This window comes from Protopterus annectens, chromosome 11.part0 (genome assembly GCF_019279795.1).
Source record: "Protopterus annectens isolate FY-2018-M chromosome 11.part0, PAN1.0, whole genome shotgun sequence".
Taxonomy (NCBI): Eukaryota; Metazoa; Chordata; order Ceratodontiformes; family Protopteridae; genus Protopterus; species Protopterus annectens.
In genome coordinates, this window is record NC_056745.1 from 1,115,040,792 (window position 1) to 1,115,064,188 (window position 23,397).

At 39.2% G+C, this 23,397-nt stretch overlaps 1 protein-coding gene across 1 annotated transcript in view; it reads right to left on the reverse strand.

Annotated features, from left to right (window-relative positions):
• Positions 1-202: 202 nt before the first annotated feature.
• Positions 203-23,397, reverse strand: part of USP18 (ubiquitin specific peptidase 18) — a gene marked incomplete at its 5' end in the record, with an annotated part of 629,755 nt that continues 606,560 nt past the window's right edge. The window contains 1 exon segment of the mRNA XM_044088477.1: positions 203-1,811. Coding sequence (XP_043944412.1) covers positions 1,745-1,811 — 67 coding nt within the window. The 3' untranslated portion in view covers positions 203-1,744.

Sequence of the window (23,397 nt, forward strand, 5' to 3'; positions counted from 1 at the left end):
TGAATACATAAATAACAGCCCAGAGATATATTTCTGCTTGGTGCAATCAGAACCATATTGACCTTCCCATGTCTTCAACCACTTATCTCAAGAATCAGGAGCAAAGATGCAAAATCAGACATAAATTTTAAAAATTGTTCTTTTACACTTAGCAAGCTACTAATATAACAGGTTTTACACAAACATCTTTTGAAAGACAAAGTTCAAACCTCACATATATCTTTATTTGGTGATTGCAATCAATAGCAATTTTCCAGAAAACTACAGATTTTATGAATCTCAGACCAAAAATATGAGGATGAATCAAAGACACCTTGACAGCTTTGCCCCCAGCACAAACCCATACACACAAAACCAACAATTACAAACATTTCTGTAATTGTGAACATCTTAGATGTCTGCATAAATATATAAATAAATAATGGACTTGAAACATACTTCAGTTTGCCACTGTTAGAATCACATGGTGCAACTCATTGCAACACACTGCCATCCCTCTAAACATTTTATCCCAGGAATGACAAAGTCAGGGAAAGATTTTAAATACTGTTCTTGCATACAGAGAAATTTGCTAGAATAACAAGCTTTGCATTTGGAAACATTTTCTGAATGATATGATGCCTGAAACATACGTCTGCTGTTATTTAATGACTGCAATCCACAATAATATGGGAGAAAATGCTGATTTTTATGAGTAACAGACCAAAATACGCTAGAATTCCAGACAAAGCAAAAATAACAGAAGGATAAAAGTCTAAAAATACTAACATTTTAAATTATTCTAATTTACTTAAAATTTAATAAAACAACAGGTGCTACATCAAAGTGCATTTTGAAAATCTTAATTACTGTTACTATTCACTGGCTGTAATTTCAGCGATTTGCAAGAACATTTACTTTTATTTAGCCAAAATTGAGGATAATTACGAAATACTGATGACTTGTTGGAACATGGGCTAAATTCTTTGCTAGACTTGTAAGGGCCTCAGGGCCAATAGCCTAGTAACTTCCTATGATCCTATGATAATGCAGCTATGTCCTCTGTCCCAGTGTGTTTAAGCACAGTCACACAGTCCAAATGTACTGCAGCATTTAATAGAATCTGGTTAGGAACCTCTTTGGCACTACACTGTATAATTTTTTTTGAGATGGCACAGTGCTAGAATACTTGCCTGCTATTAGTGTTTTGACTGAGACAAGCTCTAGAAATTTCTCTCATCGGCTGTTTAATCAAGCCAATGAAAGATAAGAAATCAGTGCTTTCACATATCAAAGAGGAACAGCAAAGTAGACAAGATTCAGAAAATGAAATTGGAGCATTCTGCCAAACGCCGAGCAGTTGAGAGTATGACTGAGCACTTGCAGGTTGTTCTCCAAGCATCTCATCACATTGTTCCTATCCTATGAAGTATGTATTATGCAGCATTAATGCTAGGAACTAGTTTAGCACCACACCCTCTCATTCAAAGACAGACAGCTCTTAAAACACGAAAGCACTAAATGCCAAATTCCTCCAGTTAGAGGTCAGTAATCAGGTGGACTACCAAAAACGACTGCAGTCTTTCACTTTTATAAGCCTTCCATGACATATGACTGTCCAAGCATATCAAGTTATCATATCTAAACAAATATTTAGAGTTTATCAGTTTCAGTACAATAATGCTTTAAAAAAAATCCAACAGGCAGAGAGATGTATGCTTGTTTTACATCTCTCTCTTTCCAACTTGCAGCTGATGGCCTCCACTTATGACACAGTTCCAGAAGGTGATGTAGGACATTTTCTGTAAAGTAGCATGTATGCTGTGCTACAGCTAAAACAAGAAAAAGAAATGAAAAAAGTAAATATGTCTGAATATTATCAGTGCACTTTAGAACTGAAACATATTACCAAACATTCACATAGGAGAAGATGAATACTTGGCCACTAAGTTTGCTCATTTTCATATACCCCTGATAAAAAAACAAAAACAAATCAGCAACAACATTATCCCTTACCTAGCCAAACAGAACTGCCTAACAATTGCCAGATGCATTTTAAAATCTTTCTATATTTCTTCATACATCACTGTTTTAAAAAATGATACGGAATAAACGCCATTTACTCCCTTGATGGATTTCACAGTTGTTGCCATTTTTCCCTTTCCCTTCAATTCCTGAAAAATAAGGATACTGGGGCTTTTTTAATTCTTATTTATCAGGCTTCTGCTGCTGTTTTTGCACTGTTTTAGTTGGCATGTGCTAAACTCCATCAGTCACTTACCTATGTGAACATGAGTATGTATCACTGCCTACTTTAGATCAGGTCTCATTATACAGTCTCTGCACGATGTATCACTGCCTACTTTAGATCAGGTCTCATTATACAGTCTCTGCATGATGTAACAGTGACTCCTGTTTTCTACTAGGGATGCTTCTTTCTATAAACTCTAGAATCCACTACATTCACACTTTCCATGGTTCATAGGTTCATAGGTTCATACTAGGCTATCTGCCCAAGGGCATTTACAAGCCTAGCCCATAGTTTTGTGGCTTACGCCACCCCTTTAGTATGGGGAACTATACCCATTATTTTGCTGTGCCTCTGTCGAGCAGTGACACTGAGGTAATCCCTGGGGTATATCTGCGATCTCCCATCCATTGGTCAAGATTTCTCTTGAACAAGGCCAGCGAGGTGCTCTGCCTCACATATACCGGGATTTTGTTCCACAGCATAGGGTTTTTTGGTGATGAATCTATCCCTCCAGCACGTCCTATTAATAGCCGTGTTGAGGTTTAAGTCTCCGCCTTGTGGCTCTGATGGATCTAGATTTTTTGAGGTGAAGCATATTCATCAAATCTGGGTTTGACATGGCCTTGTATGTTAGGCAAAGGTCACCTCTGAGCAAGCGGTAAGCGACTGAATAGAGCTGGAGTTCTTTCAGTCGGGCAGCATAGGACAGATTTTTGAGACCCTTTATCCTTTTGGTGAGGAACGTTTGTGGCCTCTCCAGCTGCTGCAAGTGTGGGGTCAGATACATTTGGAATGGGGCATTGTACTCAATCATTGGTCTGATGAGTGATGAGTAGAGGGAGACAATGACCTCCCTTGATCTAGATGAGAATCCCTTCATGATAAGGTGGGCAATGTAGAAGGTCTTCCTAACTACTTTAGCTACATGGGTGTCGAATGACAGACTACTATCAACCTGGGTCCCCAGGTCCCTGATAACTTCTTCTGTGCTCAGTGGATTGCCACCTATTTGGTAGCTAGGGGTAACCTTGTTTTTCCCGAAGGGTATGACTATGCATTTTTGGCATTTAACTTTAGGCCATGGCTCTGGCACCAGTTATCCGCTTCTGTGAGACCCTTCTGAAGGATATCTGTGTCAGATGTGTTTTCTACTATGGCGCCCAGTTTGCAGTCATCTGCAAACTTTGTCAGCCATAACCCTCCTGTGTTTGCTTGTACTGGAGAAGTAGATGCCAAACAAGAGTGGGCCTAGGACTGAGCCCTGTGGGACACCACTAGTGACAGGCTTTGAGTCTGACATGGCGCCAGCAACTCTGACCCTGTGGGTTCTGTCACTCAGCCAGTTTGCAACCCATCTTGTGATGTATGGGTTAATATTTAAGCTGATGAGTTTTTCAATGATACCCGAGTGGGTATTGTATCAAGGCCTTCGCCAGATCGAGGTAGGCTGTATGGACTGCCTTTCCTCATCAATGGCTTTGGTGACTGTTTCAAAAGTCAACCAAGTTTAAAAGGCATGATCTGCCTTTGACAAAGCCAAACTGGGTTGGATCCAAAGTCTGCAAATTCCTATGTCTTTATTTATGAGGTCCATTATGATCCTCTCCATGGCTTTGCAGATAAGGCTTGTCAAGCTAATGGGCCGGTAATTTCCAGGGTCGGTGGAGGCACCGCCTTTGTGAAGTGGGACCACAGTTGCAGTGCGCCACTCCTGGGTACGATCCAGAGGTAAGGCTCTGATTAAACAGCTGTCCTAGCTGTGGGTTTAATTCCTCATTGAGTTCGTGGAGCACACAGCCGGGACACCATCAGGTCCCATGGATGCTGTGTTTTTGCTTTGGAGAGAGCAGTTCTCACTTGGGCTGGAGATGTTTGGGGGCTGCAATCATTTGGTATAGATATCTCTCCTTTGGGGAGGGGAGAAGTTTGCACTGAACCTGTCAGCCAGTATGTTGGCAATGTCCGTAGGATCAGTAATCTTCACATCGCTTTGAACTAGTTCTGAGCATATCTGGGAGTTTCCTCCCAGGTTTCTAACATAGCTAAAGAAGGCCTTATGATTGTCTTTTGAGTCTTTAGCTATTTTTCTCTCAAAATTTGCTTTGGATGATTTTATGAGAGCTCTTAGTTTTACTTATAGTGATCAAGGGTGTCTTACCTTTAAGGATTTTGCTCTATCTTGTAGTAGCTTCCTCCTTTTGTTGTAGAGTTTGTTTATGGCTGGGGTCCACCAGACTGGACGCTTGCCTTTGGTACAGAGAGTCTTTGTTTTGCTTGGGATTGCCTTATCCATGCAGTCCTGCAGGTGCTGGTAGAAGGCATTTGTAAGTGATTCAGCGGCATGTGTACTGTTTTCCACTGCTCGGGGCCTTAAAGGAGACCACACTAGTCTTTAGAAGTGTGAAGTCGGCTTTGAGAAGTTCTTTACTGTGGTCTTTTATTTCAGGTGGGTGGTATGAGGACCTCCAGCGAGATTAGTTTGTGATCTGATCTCACCAGTGAGGGGTATACTTCCGGTGTTGAACATTGTGCTCCCATGTTCGTGATGATGAGGTCAAGTATGTTATCTCCTCTTGTGGGATGGTAACTAGTTGTTCCATGGCATTTGAGTTTATGAATTCCAGGAACTTTTGGGCTAGGGTGTTTGGGCTTGAGTAGTGTTCCCAGTCTATATTAGGGTAGTTGAAGTCACCTAGTATGATGGTGTTTGGTGATACATTTATCCCTCTAGTGTTTTCAGGAAGGCCATGTGAGGTTCCTGAGTTTGTGAGGGTGGCCTGTAACATGCTACAATTTGCAGAGCAGTCTTGCCTATGGTTAATTGCACCTGGATGGTCTCCGATGCATCGTGCGCTGCAACCAGTCTTGAGGTGTGGGAGTCCTTGATGAATATGGATACACCCTCCTTTCTTGGTATTGTCCGGATTTTGGGGCGGAACGCATGATATGAGGTAAAACCTGATAGTGCTGGGGTGCTCTCAGGAGCCTTGAACCAGGTTTCTGTCACAGCACAGACATCGATGTTCTCCATACTGAGAAGGGCCTCGAGTGCGTGCATTTTGAGATTCAGACTTCTGGCATTGAGCAGCATTACCCTTAGTTTATTTCCTTTTTGTGTTCTAGGGTGGTAGGTTTAGAATTTGAGCCTTGCCTAAAAAGGCACTATGGGGGTGGCAAGAGCCTTTGCCAATATCCGGAATCCCAGGGGTGACAGGTGCAAGCCGTCCCTTGAGAAGCAGCATGGCTTGTCCAGCATGTCATCCCAGGCAGACAGACACTGGATCCCCTTTGAATGACACCAGTGTTTAAGCCAATTGTTAAAGCTGATCATCTTATCTCTGTATTGTGGCATCATTCTTGGTGAAGGTAGGATACTGCTCAAGGTCAGGGTCATACGTGCCTGGGCTACATAATCAGAGAGCTCCTCGATGTCTCTTTTCATGTAGTCCAAGGAGGTACGTCTCAGGTCGTTTACACCAGCGTGACAATGACTGAGTCGATTTGTACCTGCTGTTGAGAGACCTGAGTGCTTGCGCTATGTGGCGGATTCTAGCCCGACAGGCAGCTTACTGTGACCTTCTCCTTACTCAGTCTGGTGAGCGGGACATCAGTGTGTCTGACTATGGAGTCACCAATGACTAGTGTGTCTGGCATTTTGTTTGGCCTTAAGGGCTGTGACTGTTTGACACTCTGACTGTGAGGTCTATGTGTTGCAGGTGATGTGTTCTGAGGTGGTGGTTGTTTGGGTGTCTGCTTTGGTGGCCTCTGCTGTTTTGGTAGATTTTGATCAGAGCCTCCGAGTATGTCTTTGTGTGTTTATGTGTATGATTTGAGGTTGTGATGGTACTATGTGAGACTGGGTCTATAGTGTGTGTGGTAACCTTCTCCTCCTGACTGGTCTTGCCAGTCCTATGTTGAGAGAGCTCAGCCTCCAGTTTGGCTGTATAGTTGCATCTCTCGCATGTATTTGTGTTTTGTGGGAGGAGGAGAGGGTTGTTCAGGTACATGAGGCAATTGTAACATTGCCTCAATATTCCCAGGTTCACCAGCTGAGCAGGAGAGGACACTAGCAACTGATCCTCGACATGCTAGAAGGAATAGACAAAAAACTTTAAAGAAGATTCCGGGGACGTGGATGACCGAGAAATGGGGTTTGCCTTTTGGAGTACTATCTATGACAAGAGCACCGTATCAAGGTAATAAGTACTGTAGGAGCAAGTGCTAGGCTTAACAGATAGAGAATAGTCTACTTGGAGTCAAGTAGAGATGATCTTTTAGTTATAGTATACGCTGATTAGATCAGTAGTATAGTTCGAGGAAGGTAGCTTTAAGGGAAAATTTGAAGAGTGGAATTTAGGTAGCCCAAATAGTTTAAATCTTTTTAACTGGCGCTGCCCTAGTGTGCAACGGTAGCAGCTCGCTTAACGCTAAGCAACGCGCTTAGCTTTTATATCAAGGGGCTGAAAGAAGCTAGGAACTGGCCCAAAACGACCAATAAACTACAAGTTGCTGGCTGAAACCTCACAAAACTGGACCAACAGGCAGCTCAATGCTTCCCACTCCCACTGGTAAGCAAGGGAACTTCCTCTGTTCCAAATTAGGTAAAGATTCAGTAACAGGAACTGCAAACAAAGCCCAGGGATCAGCAAGCTCTGAAACTGGACTATTCTAGCTTAGTAAGGCGGGAAACAAGAGATATTTTTTTTGGTTTTTTTTTTCAGAAAACAAGCAGAAACAGATACAGTAAACACTTATAAATGCTATAAATCGCTATCACAGCCTACACAAACAATTTGCAACAGTTACAGATTTTAAAAGTAACAAATTGAGAAACAAGTGCAAAACAGAATAAATGCAGCAAAACAGTAACAATGTATCAGCAAGCAGGCCAAATACAGTTGCTAGATAAATAGAAGTGGAAAGCCACAAAAATTATACTTAAATCAGGTAAAGTCGCTTTTAGCTCTCTGAAGCTTGGATTACTCTGCTGGCCACCACGAGGATCTGTGCTGAGTAGGTACAAGCCAAAACGCTTAGCTTTTTATATCAGGGGGCTGAAAGAAGCTAGGAACTGGCCCAAAACGACCAATAAACTACAAGTTGCTGGCTGAAACCTCACAAAACTGGACCAACAGGCAGCTCAATGCTTCCCACTCCCACTGGTAAGCAAGGGAACTTCCTCTGTTCCAAATTAGGTAAAGATTCAGTAACAGGAACTGCAAACAAAGCCCAGGGATCAGCAAGCTCTGAAACTGGACTATTCTAGCTTAGTAAGGCGGGAAAACAAGAGATATTTTTTTTTTTTTTTTTTTTTCAGAAAACAAGCAGAAACAGATACAGTAAACACTTATAAAGCTATAAATCGGCTATCACAGCCTACACAAACAATTTGCAACAGTTACAGATTTTAAAAGTAACAAATTGAGAAACAAGTGCAAAAACAGAATAAATGCAGAAAAACAGTAACAATGTATCAGCAAGCAGGCGAAATACAGTTGCTAGATAAATAGAAGTGGAAAGCCACGAAAATTATACTTAAAGCAGGTAAAGGCGGTCTTGTAGTACTCTGAAGCTTGGGTTACTCTGCGGGCCACCAGGAGGATCTGTGCTGAGTAGGTACAAGCCAAAAACGCTGCTGCTTAGCTTTTATATCAGGGGCTGAAAGAAGCTAGAACTGGCCCAAAACGACCAATAAACTAAGTTGCTGGCTGAAACCTCACAAAACTGGACCAACAGGCAGCTCAATGCTTCCCACTCCCACTGGTAAGCAAGGGAACTTCCTCTGTTCCAAATTAGGTAAAGATTCAGTAACAGGAACTGCAAACAAAGCCCAGGGATCAGCAAGCTCTGAAACTGGACTATTCTAGCTTAGTAAGGCGGGAAAACAAGAGATATTTTTTTTTTTTTTTTTTCAGAAAACAAGCAGAAACAGATACAGTAAACACTTATAAATGCTATAAATGCGCTATCACAGCCTACACAAACAATTTGCAACAGTTACAGATTTTAAAAGTAACAAATTGAGAAACAAGTGCAAAAACAGAATAAATGCAGAAAAACAGTAACAATGTATCAGCAAGCAGGCGAAATACAGTTGCTAGATAAATAGAAGTGGAAAGCCACAAAAATTATACTTAAATCAGGTAAAGTCGCTTTTTTAGCTCTCTGAAGCTTGGATTACTCTGCTGGCCACCACGAGGATCTGTGCTGAGTAGGTACAAGCACATGCTTGCACAACAGAAAATATCTTTCCATTGACATTATTGTACAACTCAGTCTTCCATAACTATACACTGGACAGATGTGTACATTTAAACAGAGTCTGGTCCTGTTTATGAAGTGCATTATCAAACTTTGCATTTGTCACATTATTCAGATGACTAAGACTCTGTTAATTTCTTATCCTCTGTGTTAGCACATCTGCCCTGTTGTACATACGTGTAGTTGATTACATAATATTTAAAACTGACCAAAAGAACAGCCTCAGTTCCATGCAGAAAAAGAACCTGGAAAGAGTAATGTAAAGTTTGGTAAAGGATAGAATGCCCACAGATGAATGAAGATCCCCTTGGTAAGATAAGCATCAGTTCTCAGTAAATATCGAAAAATGCTCCTTGCCTCCAGGCAGTGACGAATGGCAGAGCAGATGGTAAACAGTTCTGAATAAGAAGGAATATGGAATGGTTACTATACTTTAACTGCAGGCGCACACTTCCAAATTCTGCAAGCTCAGAGCTTACTGCAGTGTATTTGTACAACATAACATGACAGCATTTCCATGCTCTATGATCTGCAGATGGCAAAGAATCTTTATAGTAAGGTCCAATGGTACAGGAGCAACAGAAAGGATCCTGTTGGTTAAAAATGCTAAAAATGAAAGTGGATCTGCATCTTATATTAGCATGGTACACACAAAAGTGGCTAGTGATCTAATCCAAAGGACATATCAAGAAGATAGCTCTGTGACGTGCTGGATTGTAATCCAGAATTACCGGACCAGGAGGGGCTAGAGATGAAGGGAATGGGAAAAGTGTCAGATGTCAGCTCACTAATCCCTGAGGAAGAAAGAGGGTGTGCATGTATCAAGAAGCATCCAGGTACATGAAGGCCTGGTATAGACAGGGGATCTTGACCAGGGCCATCTGTTGCAGTGAGGGTGGCAGCCAAATTGTGGGGTAGTCACTGGATTAGGGCAGGTGACACATCTCACTGTACCATCTTACACTCCTTGTCCAGAAGTCACAGCTGAGACACATGTGGGGAGTTTAGACAGAAGTAAAAAAAAAAAAAAAAATCTGATATCCCTTGAATTATATCCCATGAGTGCTACGCTCCCACCTCCCACAGGTAACAGTACTGGGTCAGTGAATAAGGAATTGGGGTGGTCTTCATGATTTAGTAAGTGAAACCAAAAAAGAAATGACAAAAAAAAAAAAAAAAAAAGACTCAGTCCAGCATATAGCAACAAAAGTTGTCACACAGTACAACAATCCAATTTTATGTCTTCATTCATACATAACACATAATGAATCCTTAATTGGATCCAGGTGAATATAAACAGAGGAACAACACTAAGTAAGATAATTATGGGGACCATTAAGATGCCTAGCTATACATACCTTTATGTAGATACACTTAAAACTTCTCCACACACTTTTCAAGCATTTCATAGACACAGTAACTATTTTTTTAAATGGCCTTGTCTCAAAAACTAACATGTATACAGAAGGCATTGGCCTACAGAAGTATTTACCACACTTTTCAAGCATTTCATAGACACAGTAACTATTTTTTTAAATGGCCTTGTCTCAAAAGCTAACATGTATACAGAAGGCATTGGCCTACAGAAGTATTTACCATCCATCAAATAGTGTCAGAAGCACTATATGTGATTTGGGGGCTGCTGCAGGTGGCAAGTAATGTGATCAATTTCAGAAGTGGGTAAGGTAAAACTGTCATTAAAATAAAGTTACACCATATAAATATGTTATGAAATGAGTTAATTTACATACTACATATTACTTTAATTTCTCTGACACTACAGGATAAGTGACGTTATTTTTCACCTTGTTACTCTATCAGATACTCAGAGTGTAAAATGTTAATTCAAACACATTAAATAGTATGTTATATTAAAATAATATTAGATGAGGCAATCCAGGCAAAGTTACTGATTCTCAACATTCAAACAGTGGTAAATAAGTAGTACTAATGACTACAAAGTGACAAAGAGGTCCTTTTTTTTTTTTTTTTTTACTTACAGTGTTATTTTTCTAATTCAGCTGCTTCATCCCCAAATCAGAAATGTGACTATTTTATGTTGAAGCATAAAAAGTGACCCAAGGACATGAAGCCTGAGCAGACTTACACTGCACCATATATGATGTCATTACTTGCCCCAAGGTATTAGGGGGTGTGACTGGCCAATCCCAATCAGTTTTAATACATACTAGCTTCTAAATGCTGGTATTGCACTTGTGGTCAAATTTGTTGATCTAAACTGTAGCAAGGAGTTTGCTACAGTTTAAAAGGAACAAATGATTTTCTTTTTTTTTTTTTTTACTTATTAAAGCCTGAGCACTAAAATACTCCTTTGTGGTCTAAACTGTTTCAATTGCTTGCTACATTAATAAAAAGTAGTTTGCTACAGTTTTAAAGAAAAATAAATTAGTTAACCTTAGCACTGTAGCACTCCCTGCATGGTACAAACTATAGCAACAGTTTAACATTAAAAAAGATTTCTTTACTTTTTTTTCAGCTTAGGAAGGAGGGTTAGCAGAAGGGCACAGAAACAGGACTTGATTGGCTCATACATTTTAGCAGCCCCAGCTCCAGATGTCTTTAGTTTGTTTTTGCATTTTTTTTTTTAATTGCCTCTTCGCTGAGGACAGGCAGGCAGGCATACCTCTCAAATGTCCAGATGTTAACAGAATGTCTAGATTTTTGCCTCACATTTTTATTCTGTTCCTCATAAAATGTGTGGTTTTCTGGCAAATCATTGAGGATTGAAGTCACCAAATAATGACATACATTTGAGTTTCAGACTCGATATCCTTCAGCAAATCCATGTCAATGCAAATCCTGTTGTAGTAACTTTCTAAGTTTATACGAGCAATATTTAAAATTTGTCCCTTTTTTAAGCTTTTGTTCCCTTTTTTTTTTTATTTTGTTGTCTTCGTTTTTATTTTTGTTTTTGATAAGCAAAATTTGATTTGCATATATTTAGTTCACAGGCTTTAGATATAAAAAAAAAATCTTACTTCAAAATATTGTACATTATACTTGAATTTAATTATAAAAAAATCAAAAGAAGACACTTGGCAACCATGAAGTGATACAAGAACCTACTTAAGACACCTCATTCTTGAACCTGGTGTACTCAATTGAGAAAAGGATACAGAAACTAGTCATTTATGAATAAGTGATTTACCAGAGTGTGATCCATGCTGCTGCTTTGCACTGTACTTTACTACTGCATTTGTTGCACTTTGAGGCAGTGTAGCAACTGCCTCATGTACACTGAAAACCCCTTACTCCTATATCACTCAAGTACAATTTGCGAGAGATGCTCCTAGACTAAGAATCTGGAATCACTGCTCTCTCATACTCAGGACAGCAACACTAAACAGGTTGTCAGCTCACACATCATGACTCCTATTCATAATATGCACCCAACACATAAACCTTTATATGCAGAGGTACTCTCCAAAAACCTACCTAAACACTAGAGACCAACAAAACACAGACATGCTACACCTAACACAACACCCAAAGCACCCACTACACATAAAAACAGCAGTGCCTGTGTCTCACCAAATAAGGCCTTAAGGCAATCCACAACTGTTCCAAATGTTTTAGTTATAGGTGACTGTAGTGAGACATACAGATGCCCCACTCACCAGGTTGAACAAGAAGGTTACGGTCAGCTGTCGGGTGCAAGGATTCACCAGATCACACATGCACTCAAGTCTCCCAAAAGCAAGTACCATTGACTCTGTCATAGTTCATGTTGGTGTGAAAGACTTGAGGTGTACCTCTCTGGACTACATGAAGAAAGGCATGACTGAGCTCCCCGAATATGTGTTCCAGGCAGGTATGTCCATAGCCATAAGTAGTGTTTTATCATCACCTAGGATGATACTACAATATAAACAAAAAATGACTGACTTCAATAATTGACTTAGTTTCTAGTGTCATTCTAATGTGATCCAGTTCCTGTCAGCCTGGGACGACATGGTGAATAGACCATGCTGCTTTGCCACAGATGGTCCTCACCTGGCACCTCTAAGTTTCCAGTTGCTAGGTAAGGCACTTACCTCCCCCATAATGCCTTTTTTAGGCAAGGTCACAACAACAAAATTTCCCGAAGTGAAAATATCAAAAACAAAGAAACTAAGGATCAGCCTGCTAAACACTATGAGTTTAAATCAGAAACTGCACTCTCTGGAAGCAGTCCTCTCCCTGGAAGATGTTCGCATCTGTGTAGCCACAGAAAGTGCCCCAGCCTTGCAAGGCTACAATACTTTCCACACTTTCAGACCACAAATTGAAGGAGTGAGAACCAAAGGAGGTGGAGTATCTATTTTCATTAAAGATAATTACACCTCTAGATTGGTTAGACAAGAAAACTGTATGGAACTACTCCAAGTCCAATTTACCATGGGTAAGACCCTCTGTGAAGAAAATGAAAACACTGTCATCTGTGTTAGCATTTCGGGCAGGAGATTTGTGTATATTCTCAGATTAACATGTATTTTTATGCCAGCATGTCTAATTGTGAAAATGCAAATAAGTTTTTAAAATGTTGAACATTTCCCTGTTTATGCAAAATGTTTAAAGTATTTGTCAGTGTTTTGATACATTAGTAATTGCACGTTTGTGAGTAAGATTCTAAAGTACAGTCTGTGGAGAATCAGCTGATCAGTTGGTGATGTCATTAGAATGTTCCTGGTTGCTAGGTGATTATCTGAACAGATGATTGACAGGAAAAATAACTTTTTCAAAGAGCTGATTGTTATTTTTACAATAAGACAGTTGAGACTGTTAACTTGGACTACAAAAGAGACTGCTGAAGTCAGTTGAACGGCAGTTAAGAGCAACAGTTAGTTAAGAGTTACAGTCAGTTACACTGCTGTGCAGTAGATACCCAAGAAAAAGGACTCATCAAAAACTGTAGGCCTGCCTTTGCCTTGCTGTTATGCTTTAGATTAGATCAGGAACAGTATTCTCTACTTAGATTAGGAAAGTTTAGTTATTTATATAAGAGTTTTTTCTAAGATGATGGATTTCTATCCTACAGTTTAATTTTATATCTCTGGTAATTGAATTCTGGTGTTTATTGAAAGCTGTTAACATTTTTTAATAATCATTTTATTTATTATTAAATTTTTTCATTACTTTACATTGTGACTGGACATTCAGTGTATTCTTTAGAGATTAGGTGTGCTTATACCTGTGTGATACTCCCCAGGTCACCTTGCATGTCTGGCTTCTTCTGGCCATAACTATCACTTATAATTAATTTTTAATAATTGATCACCCTTTGAAGAGGATGTAGACCTGACTTGACTCTGGTGGCAGCATTTACCATTTGTATTGGGTAGGGAATACAGCTGGAAATCGGTGCCAGGCTTCACATAAGTGTCTGAGTATATGAAAATTTAAATTTAGTTTGAATGTGAGTGAGTCAGAGGTCTTAAACTGGAACACATTGCTTTGAAGTGTATGATAAGGGATTACATTTGGGGCGGACAGCGGTATATAGTCCAGTTCCAGGAAATAGAGCATGTTCCTGTTGTGCTCTTAAGGGAACTTGTGGAATTTTACTCTTGTGTGCTTTGTGCTTTGGTGTTTTCTGTGGCACTCCCACACTGGTATCAGTGGTGAGGATTGAGGCTCCTTAATTACTGACCCAAGTTTTAAGTGGGGGATGTCACATTATTGGTGGCAGTCTGGTGCGATATTAACTGGATGTCACGCCTCTCTTCAGGTCATTGTTAGTTGCAGGTCCCCTTCCATGAACCAAGATGCCCATTACTCTTTTGTGCTCTGTGCTTTGGTGTTTTCTGTGGCACTCCCACACTGGTATCAGTGGTCAGGATTGAGGCTCCTTAATTACTGACCCAAGTTTCAAGTGGGGGATGTCACATTATTGGTGGCAGTCTGGTGGGATATTAACTGGATGTCACGCCTCTCTTCAGGTCATTGTTAGTTACAGGTCCCCTTCCATGAACCAAGATGCCCACATAGCTTATTTTGACCTACTTGGAACAATTAAGGTACAACCTATCACCCTAGCCATGGGTGATTTCAACTATCCTTCCATTAATTGAGAAAATTATATGAGCTCAAACTCACTCGAACAAAAGTTCCTAGACTTTGTTAGCTCAAATACTCTGGAACAAGTAGTGCACCATACCCCACAGGGGTCTCCAGTATTCTAGACCTAGTACTCACTAATATGAGTGACTGATTCACTGCCTCAAGTGTAGGGCCCATACTGGTTAAATCTAACTAAACGTCTATTAACACTCCAAAGATAGCAAATCAGGTAACAACCCTCAAGAAAAACAACTCCGTCATTTACAAAGCTATACATAAGAAAGAGGCTTAAAACAATACCAAATGAAGCACAGTCCTAAAACAAATAAAAACAAGAGATTTTTTTTGGGTTTTTTTTTCAGAAAACAAGCAGAAACAGATACAGTAAACACTTATAAATGCTATAAATCGGCTATCACAGCCTACACAAACAATTTGCAACAGTTACAGATTTTAAAAGTAACAAATTGAGAAACAAGTGCAAAAACAGTATCAGCAAGCAGGCTAAATACAGTTGCTAGATAAATAGAAGTGGAAAGCCACAAAAATTATACTTAAATCAGGTAAAGTCGCTTTTTTAGCTCTCTGAAGCTTGGATTACTCTGCTGGCCAACACGAGGATCTGTGCTGAGTAGGTACAAGCCAAAAAACGCCAGCTTAGCTTTTTATATCAGGGGCTGAAAGAAGCTAGAACTGGCCCAAAAACCAATAAACTACAAGTTGCTGGCTGAAACCTCACAAAACTGGACCAACAGGCAGCTCAATGCTTCCCACTCCACTGGTAAGCAAGGGAACTTCCTCTGTTCCAAATTAGGTAAAGATTCAGTAACAGGAACTGCAAACAAAGCCCAGGGATCAGCAAGCTCTGAAACTGGACTATTCTAGCTTAGTAAGGCCGGAAAACAAGAGATATTTTTTTTTTTTTTTTTTTTCAGAAAACAAGCAGAAACAGATACAGTAAACACTTATAAATGCTATAAATTGGCTATCACAGCCTACACAAACAATTTGCAACAGTTACAGATTTTAAAAGTAACAAATTGAGAAACAAGTGCAAAAACAGAATAAATGCAGAAAAACAGTAACAATGTATCAGCAAGCAGGCGAAATACAGTTGCTAGATAAATAGAAGTGGAAAGCCACAAAAATTATACTTAAATCAGGTAAAGTCGCTTTTAGCTCTCTGAAGCTTGGATTACTCTGCTGGCCACCACGAGGATCTGTGCTGAGTAGGTACAAGCCAAAAACGCTGCGTTTAAGCGTTTTATATCAGGGGGCTGAAAGAAGCTAGGAACTGGCCCAAAACGACCAATAAACTACAAGTTGCTGGCTGAAACCTCACAAAACTGGACCAACAGGCAGCTCAATGCTTCCCACTCCCACTGGTAAGCAAGGGAACTTCCTCTGTTCCAAATTAGGTAAAGATTCAGTAACAGGAACTGCAAACAAAGCCCAGGGATCAGCAAGCTCTGAAACTGGACTATTCTAGCTTAGTAAGGCGGAAGAACAGGTGAGATTTTTTTGTTTTTTTTTTTCAGAAAACAAGCAGAAACATATACAGTAAACACTTATAAATGCTATCACAGCCTACACAAACAATTTGCAACAGTTACAGATTTTAAAAGTAACAAATTGAGAAACAAGTGCAAAAACAGAATAAATGCAGAAAAACAGTAACAATGTATCAGCAAGCAGGAAATACAGTTGCTAGATAAATAGAAGTGGAAAGCCACAAAATTATACTTAAATCAGGTAAAGTCGCTTTTTTAGCTCTCTGAAGCTTGGATTACTCTGCTGGCCACCACGAGGATCTGTGCTGAGTAGGTACAAGCACATGCTTGCACAACAGAAAATATCTTTCCATTGACATTATTGTACAACTCAGTCTTCCATAACTATACACTGGACAGATGTGTACATTTAAACAGAGTCTGGTCCTGTTTATGAAGTGCATTATCAAACTTTGCATTTGTCACATTATTCAGATGACTAAGACTCTGTTAATTTCTTATCCTCTGTGTTAGCACATCTGCCCTGTTGTACATACGTGTAGTTGATTACATAATATTTAAAACTGACCAAAAGAACAGCCTCAGTTCCATGCAGAAAAAGAACCTAGCAAGAGTAATGTAAAGTTTGGTAAAGGATAGAATGCCCACAGATAAATGAAGATCCCCTTGGTAAGATAAGCATCAGTCCTCAGTAAATATCGAAAAATGCTCCTTGCCTTCAGGCAGTGACGAATGGCAGAGCAGATGGTAAACAGTTCTGAATAAGAAAGAATATGGAATGGTTACTATACTTTAACTGCAGGCGCACACTTCCAAATTCTGCAAGCTCAGAGCTTACTGCAGTGTATTTGTACAACATAACATGACAGCATTTCCATGCTCTAAGATCTGCAGATGGCAAAGAATCTTTATAGTAAGGTCCAACGGTACAGGAGCAACAGAAAGGATTCTGTTGGTTAAAAATGCTAAAAATGAAAGTGGATCTGCATCTTATATTAGCATGGTACACACAAAAGTGGCTAGTGATCTAATCCAAAGGACATATCAAGAAGATAGCTCTGTGACGTGCTGGATTGTAATCCAAAATTACCGGACCAGGAGGGGCTGGAGATGAAGGGAATGGGAAAAGTGTCAGATGTCAGCTCACTAATCCCTGAGGAAGAAAGAGGGTGTGCATGTATCAAGAAGCATCCAGTTACATGAAGGCCTGGTATAGACAGGGGATCTTGACCAGGGCCATCTGTTGCAGTGAGGGTGGCAGCCAAATTGTGGGGTAGTCACTGGATTAGGGTAGGTGACACATCTCACTGTACCATCTTACACTCCTTGTCCAGAAGTCACAGCTGAGACACATGTGGGGAGTTTAGACAGAAGTAAAAAAAAAAAAAAAAAAAAAAAAAAAAAAATCTGATATCCCTTGAATTATATCCCATTAGTGCTACGCTCCCACCTCCCACAGGTAACAGTACTGGGTCAATGAATAAGGAATTGGGGTGGTCTTCATGATTTAGTAAGTGAAACCAAAAAATAAATGACAAAAAAAAAGACTCAGTCCAGCATATAGCAACAAAAGATGTCACACAGTACAACAATCCAATTTTATGTCTTCATTCATACATAACACATAATGAATCCTTAATTGGATCCAGGTGAATATAAACAGAGGAACAACACTAAGTAAGATAATTATGGGGACCATTAAGATGCCTAGCTATACATACCTTTATGTAGATACACTTAAAACTTCTCCACACACTTTTCAAGCATTTCATAGACACAGTAACTATTTTTTTAAATGGCCTTGTCTCAAAAACTAACATGTATACAGAAGGCATTGGCCTACAGAAGTATTTACCACACTTTTCAAGCATTTCATAGACACAGTAACTATTTTTTTAAATGGCCTTGTCTCAAAAGCTAACATGTATACAGAAGGCATTGGCCTACAGAAGTATTTACCATCCATCAAATAGTGTCAGAAGCACTATATGTGATTTGGGGGCTGCTGCAGGTGGCAAGTAATGTGATCAATTTCAGAAGTGGGTAAGGTAAAACTGTCATTAAAATAAAGTTACACCATATAAATATGTTATGAAATGAGTTAATTTACATACTACATATTACTTTAATTTCTCTGACACTATAGGATAAGTGACGTTATTTTTCACCTTGTTACTCTATCAGATACTCAGAGTGTAAAATGTTAATTCAAACACATTAAATAGTATGTTATATTAAAATAATATTAGATGAGGCAATCCAGGCAAAGTTAGTGATTCTCAACATTCAAACAGTGGTAAATAAGTAGTACTAATGACTACAAAGCGACAGAGGTCCTTTTTTTTTTTTTTTTTTTTTTTTTTTTTACTTACAGTGTTATTTTTCTAATTCAGCTGCTTCATCCCCAAATCAGAAATGTGGCCATTTTATGTTGAAGCATAAAAAGTGACCCAAGGACATGAAGCCTGAGCAGACTTACACTGCACCATGTATGATGTCATTACTTGCCCCAAGGTATTAGGGGGTGTGACTGGCCAATCCCAATCAGTTTTAATACACACTAGCTTCTAAATGCTGGTATTGCACTTGTGGTCAAATTTGTTGATCTAAACTGTAGCAAGGAGTTTGCTACAGTTTAAAAGGAACAAATGATTTTCTTTGTTTTTTTTTTTTTTTTTTTACTTATTAAAGCCTGAGCACTAAAATACTCCTTTGTGGTCTAAACTGTTTCAACTGCTTGCTACATTAATAAAAAGTAGTTTGCTACAGTTTTAAAGAAAAATAAATTAGTTAACTTTAGCACTGTAGCACTTCCTGCATGGTACAAACTATAGCAACAGTTTAACATTAAAAAAGATTTATTTCTTTACTTTTTTTTCAGATTAGGAAGGAGGGTTAGCAGGAGGGCACAGAAACAGGACTTGATTGGCTCATACATTTTAGCAGCCCCAGATAGCTGACTCTAGATGTCTTTAGTTTGTTTTTGCATTTTTTTTTTAATTGCCTCTTCGCTGAGGACAGGCAGGAAGGCATACCTCTCAAATGTCCAGATGTTAACAGAATGTCTAGATTTTTGCCTCACATTTTTATTCTGTTCCTCATAAAACATGTGGTTTTCTGGCAAATCATTGAGGATTGAAGCCACCAAATAATGACATACATTTGAGTTTCAGACTCGATATCCTTCAGCAAATCCATGTCAATACAAATCCTGTTGTTGTAGTAACTTTCTAAGTTTATAAGAGCAATATTTAAAATTTGTCCCTTTTTTAAGCTTTTGTTCTCTTTTCTTTTTTTATTTTGTTGTCTTCATTTTTAATTTTAGTTATGTTTTTGATAAGCAAAATTTGATTTGCATATATTTAGTTCACAGGCTTTAGATATAAAAAAAAATCTTACTTCAAAATATTCTGCATTATACTTGAATTTAATTATAAAAAAATCAAAAGAAGACACTTGACAACCATGAAGTGATACAAGAACCTACTTAAGACACCTCATTCTTGAACCTGGTGTACTCAATTGAGAAAAGGATACAGAAACTAGTCATTTATGAATAAGTGATTTACCAGTGTGTGATCCATTGCTGCTGCTTTGCACTGTACTTTACTACTGCATTTGTTGCACTTTGAGGCAGTGTAGCAACTGCCTCATGTACACTGAAAACCCCTTAACTCCTATATCACTCAAGTACAATTTGCGAGAGATGCTCCTAGACTAAGAATCTGGAATCACTGCTCTCTCATACTCAGGACAGCAACACTAAACAGGTTGTCAGCTCACACACCATGACTCCTATTCATAATATGCACCCAACACATAAACCTTTATATGCAGAAGTACTCTCCAAAAACCTACCTAAACACTAGAGACCAACAAAACACAAACATGCTACACACCTAACACAACACCCAAAGCACCCACTACACATAAAAACAGCAGTGCCTGTCTCATCAAATAAGGCCTTAAGGCAATCCACAACTGTTCCAAATGTTTTAGTTATAGGTGACTATAGTGAGACATACAGATGCCCCACTCACCAGGTTGAACAAGAAGGTTACGGTCAGCTGTCGGGTGCAAGGATTCACCAGATCACACATGCACTCAAGTCTCCCAAAAGCAAGTACCACTCACTCTGTCATAGTTCATGTTGGTGTGAAAGACTTTAGGTGTACCTCTCTGGACTACATGAAGAAAGGCATGACTGAGCTCTCCGAATATGTGTTCCAGGCAGGTATGTCCATAGCCATAAGTAGTGTTTTATCATCGCCTAGGATGATACTACAATATAAACAAAAAATGACTGACTTCAATAATTGACTTAGTTTCTAGTGTCATTCTAATGTGATCCAGTTCCCGTCAGCCTGGGACGACATGGTGAATAGACCATGCTGCTTTGCCACAGACGGTCCTCACCTGGCACTTCTAAGTTTCCAGTTGCTAGGCAAGGCACTTACCTCCCCCATAATGCCTTTTTTAGGCAAGGTCACAACAACAAAATTCCCCGAAGTGAAAATATCAAAAACAAAGAAACTAAGGATCAGCCTGTTAAACACTATGAGTTTAAATCAGAAACTGCACTCTCTGGAAGCAGTCCTCTCCCTGGAAGATGTTGACATCCGTGTAGCCACAGAAAGTGCCCCAGCCTTGCAAGGCTACAATACTTTCCACACTTTCAGACCACAAATTGAAGGAGTGAGAACCAAAGGAGGTGGAGTATCTATTTTCATTAAAGATAATTACACCTCTAGATTGGTTAGACAAGAAAACTGTATGGAACTACTCCAAGTCCAATTTACCATGGGTAAGACCCTCTGTGAAGAAAATGAAAACACTGTCATCTGTGTTAGCATTTCGGGCATGAGATTTGTGTATATTCTCAGATTAACATGTATTTTTATGCCAGCATGTCTAATTGTGAAAATGCAAATAAGTTTTTAAAATGTTGAACATTTCCCTGTTTATGCAAAATGTTTAAAGTATTTGTCAGTGTTTTGATACATTAGTAATTGCACATTTGTGAGTAAGATTCTAAAGTACAGTCTGTGGAGAATCAGCTGATCAGTTGGTGATGTCATTAGAATGTTCCTGGTTGCTAGGTGATTATTTGAACAGATGATTGACAGGAAAAATAACTTTTTCAAAGAGCTGATTGTTATTTTTAAAATAAGACAGTTGAGACTGTTAACTTGGACTACAAAAGAGACTGCTGAAGTCAGTTGAACGGCAGTTAAGAGCAAAAGTTAGTTAAGAGTTACAGTCAGTTACACTGCTGTGCAGTAGATACCCAAGAAAAAGGACTCATCAAAAACTGTAGGCCTGCCTTTGCCTTGCTGTTATGTTTTAGATTAGATCAGGAAGAGTATTTTCTACTTAGATTAGGAAAGTTTAGTTATTTAGATAAGAGTTTTTTCTAAGATGATGGACTTCTATCCTACAGTTTAATTTTATATCTCTGGTAATTGAATTCTGGTGTTTATTGAAAGCTGTTGATTTACATGTTTTTAATAATCATTTTATTTATTATTAAATCTTTTCATTACTTTACATTGTGACTGGACATTCAGTGTATTCTTTAGAGATTAGGTGTGCTTATACCTGTGTGATACTCCGCAGGTCACCTTGCATGTCTGGCTTCTTCTGGCCATAACTATCATTTATAATTAATTTTTAATAATTGATCACCCTTTGAAGAGGGTGCAGACCTGACCGACTCTAGTGGCAGCATTTACCATTTGTATTGGGTAGGGAATACAGCTGGAAATCTGTGCCAGGCTTCCCATAAGTGTCTGAGTATATGAAAATTTAAATTTAGTTTGAATGTGAGTGAGTCAGAGGTCTTAAACTGGAACACATTGCTTTGAAGTGTATGATAAGGGATTACATTTGGGGTGGACAGCGGTATATAGTCCAGTTCCAGGAAATAGAGCATGTTCCTGTTGTGCTCTTAAGGGAACTTGTGAAATTTTACTCTTGTGTGCTTTGGTGTTTTCTGTGGCACTCCCACACTGGTATCAGTGGTGAGGATTGAGGCTCCTTAATTACTGACTCAAGTTTTAAGTGGGGGATGTCACATTATTGGTGGCAGTCTGGTGCGATATTAACTGGATGTCACGCCTCTCTTCAGGTCATTGTTAGTTACAGGTCCCCTTCCATGAACCAAGATGCCCATTACTCTTGTGTGCTCTGTGCTTTGGTGTTTTCTGTGGCACTCCCACACTGGTATCAGTGGTCAGGATTGAGGCTCCTTAATTACTGACCCAAGTTTTAAGTGGGGGATGTCACATTATCGATGGCAGTCTGGTGGGATATTAACTGGATGTCACGCCTCTCTTCAGGTCATTGTTAGTCACAGGTCCCCTTCCATGAACCAAGATGCCCACACAGCTTATTTAGACCTACTTGGAACAATTAAGGTACAACCTATCACCCTAGTCATGGGTGATTTCAACTATCCTTCCATTAATTGAGAAAATTATATGAGCTCAAACTCACTCGAAAAAAAGTTCCTGGACTTTGTTAGCTCAAATACGCTGGAACAAGTAGTGCACCATCCCACAGGGGGCTCCAATATTCTAGACCTAGTACTCACTAATATGAGTGACTGATTCACCGCCTCAAGTGTAGGGCCCATACTGGTTAAATCTAACTATAATCAGTCATTTCTGAAGTAGCAATAGCACCAGAACTCCCCAAAGAAGTCAGGCTAAAAAACTTCAAAGCTAACTATACCCTCCTAACGAAAGGTATAATCAACTTCCAAGCTCCAGTTTCCACAGAAGGCATTAATGGTTACACTAAGGTATACACTGATGCCCTTTATAAACATCTACACAAATGTATAGACACAGCAGTGCCGGATGGGATTAAAGCAAGATCCCTCAAGAAAAAACAAACCATCCTGGTGGACATTTAACATTAATAAGCTATACAATAAATGAAAGAGGCTGCTGTCTAAAAATACAAAACTGAGTCACAGAACTGGAAAAGCACCGTCCTCAGCCTAAACAAGCAAATAAGACAACTTGTAAAAACTTCAAAGAGCAGCTATGAGAAAAATTTATTTTATTTTATTTACTTATTTATTTGCAGTTGTTTAACCAGGATAGTCCATTGGGCCTAAAGAACCTGTTTTCAATTGAGTCCTGGGGACATACAGATTATACAAAAATTATATTACACATACAGATTATACAAAGATTATGTTACACACATAGTTTACATGAGGATTATAGAGAAAAACATTGTAGAAATTCCGGTTATAAGTTAGACCAAAAAATATCAAACAAGTAATACAGGCAAAAATACCAAAAGGGAAGTAGTTTTTTTTTTTTT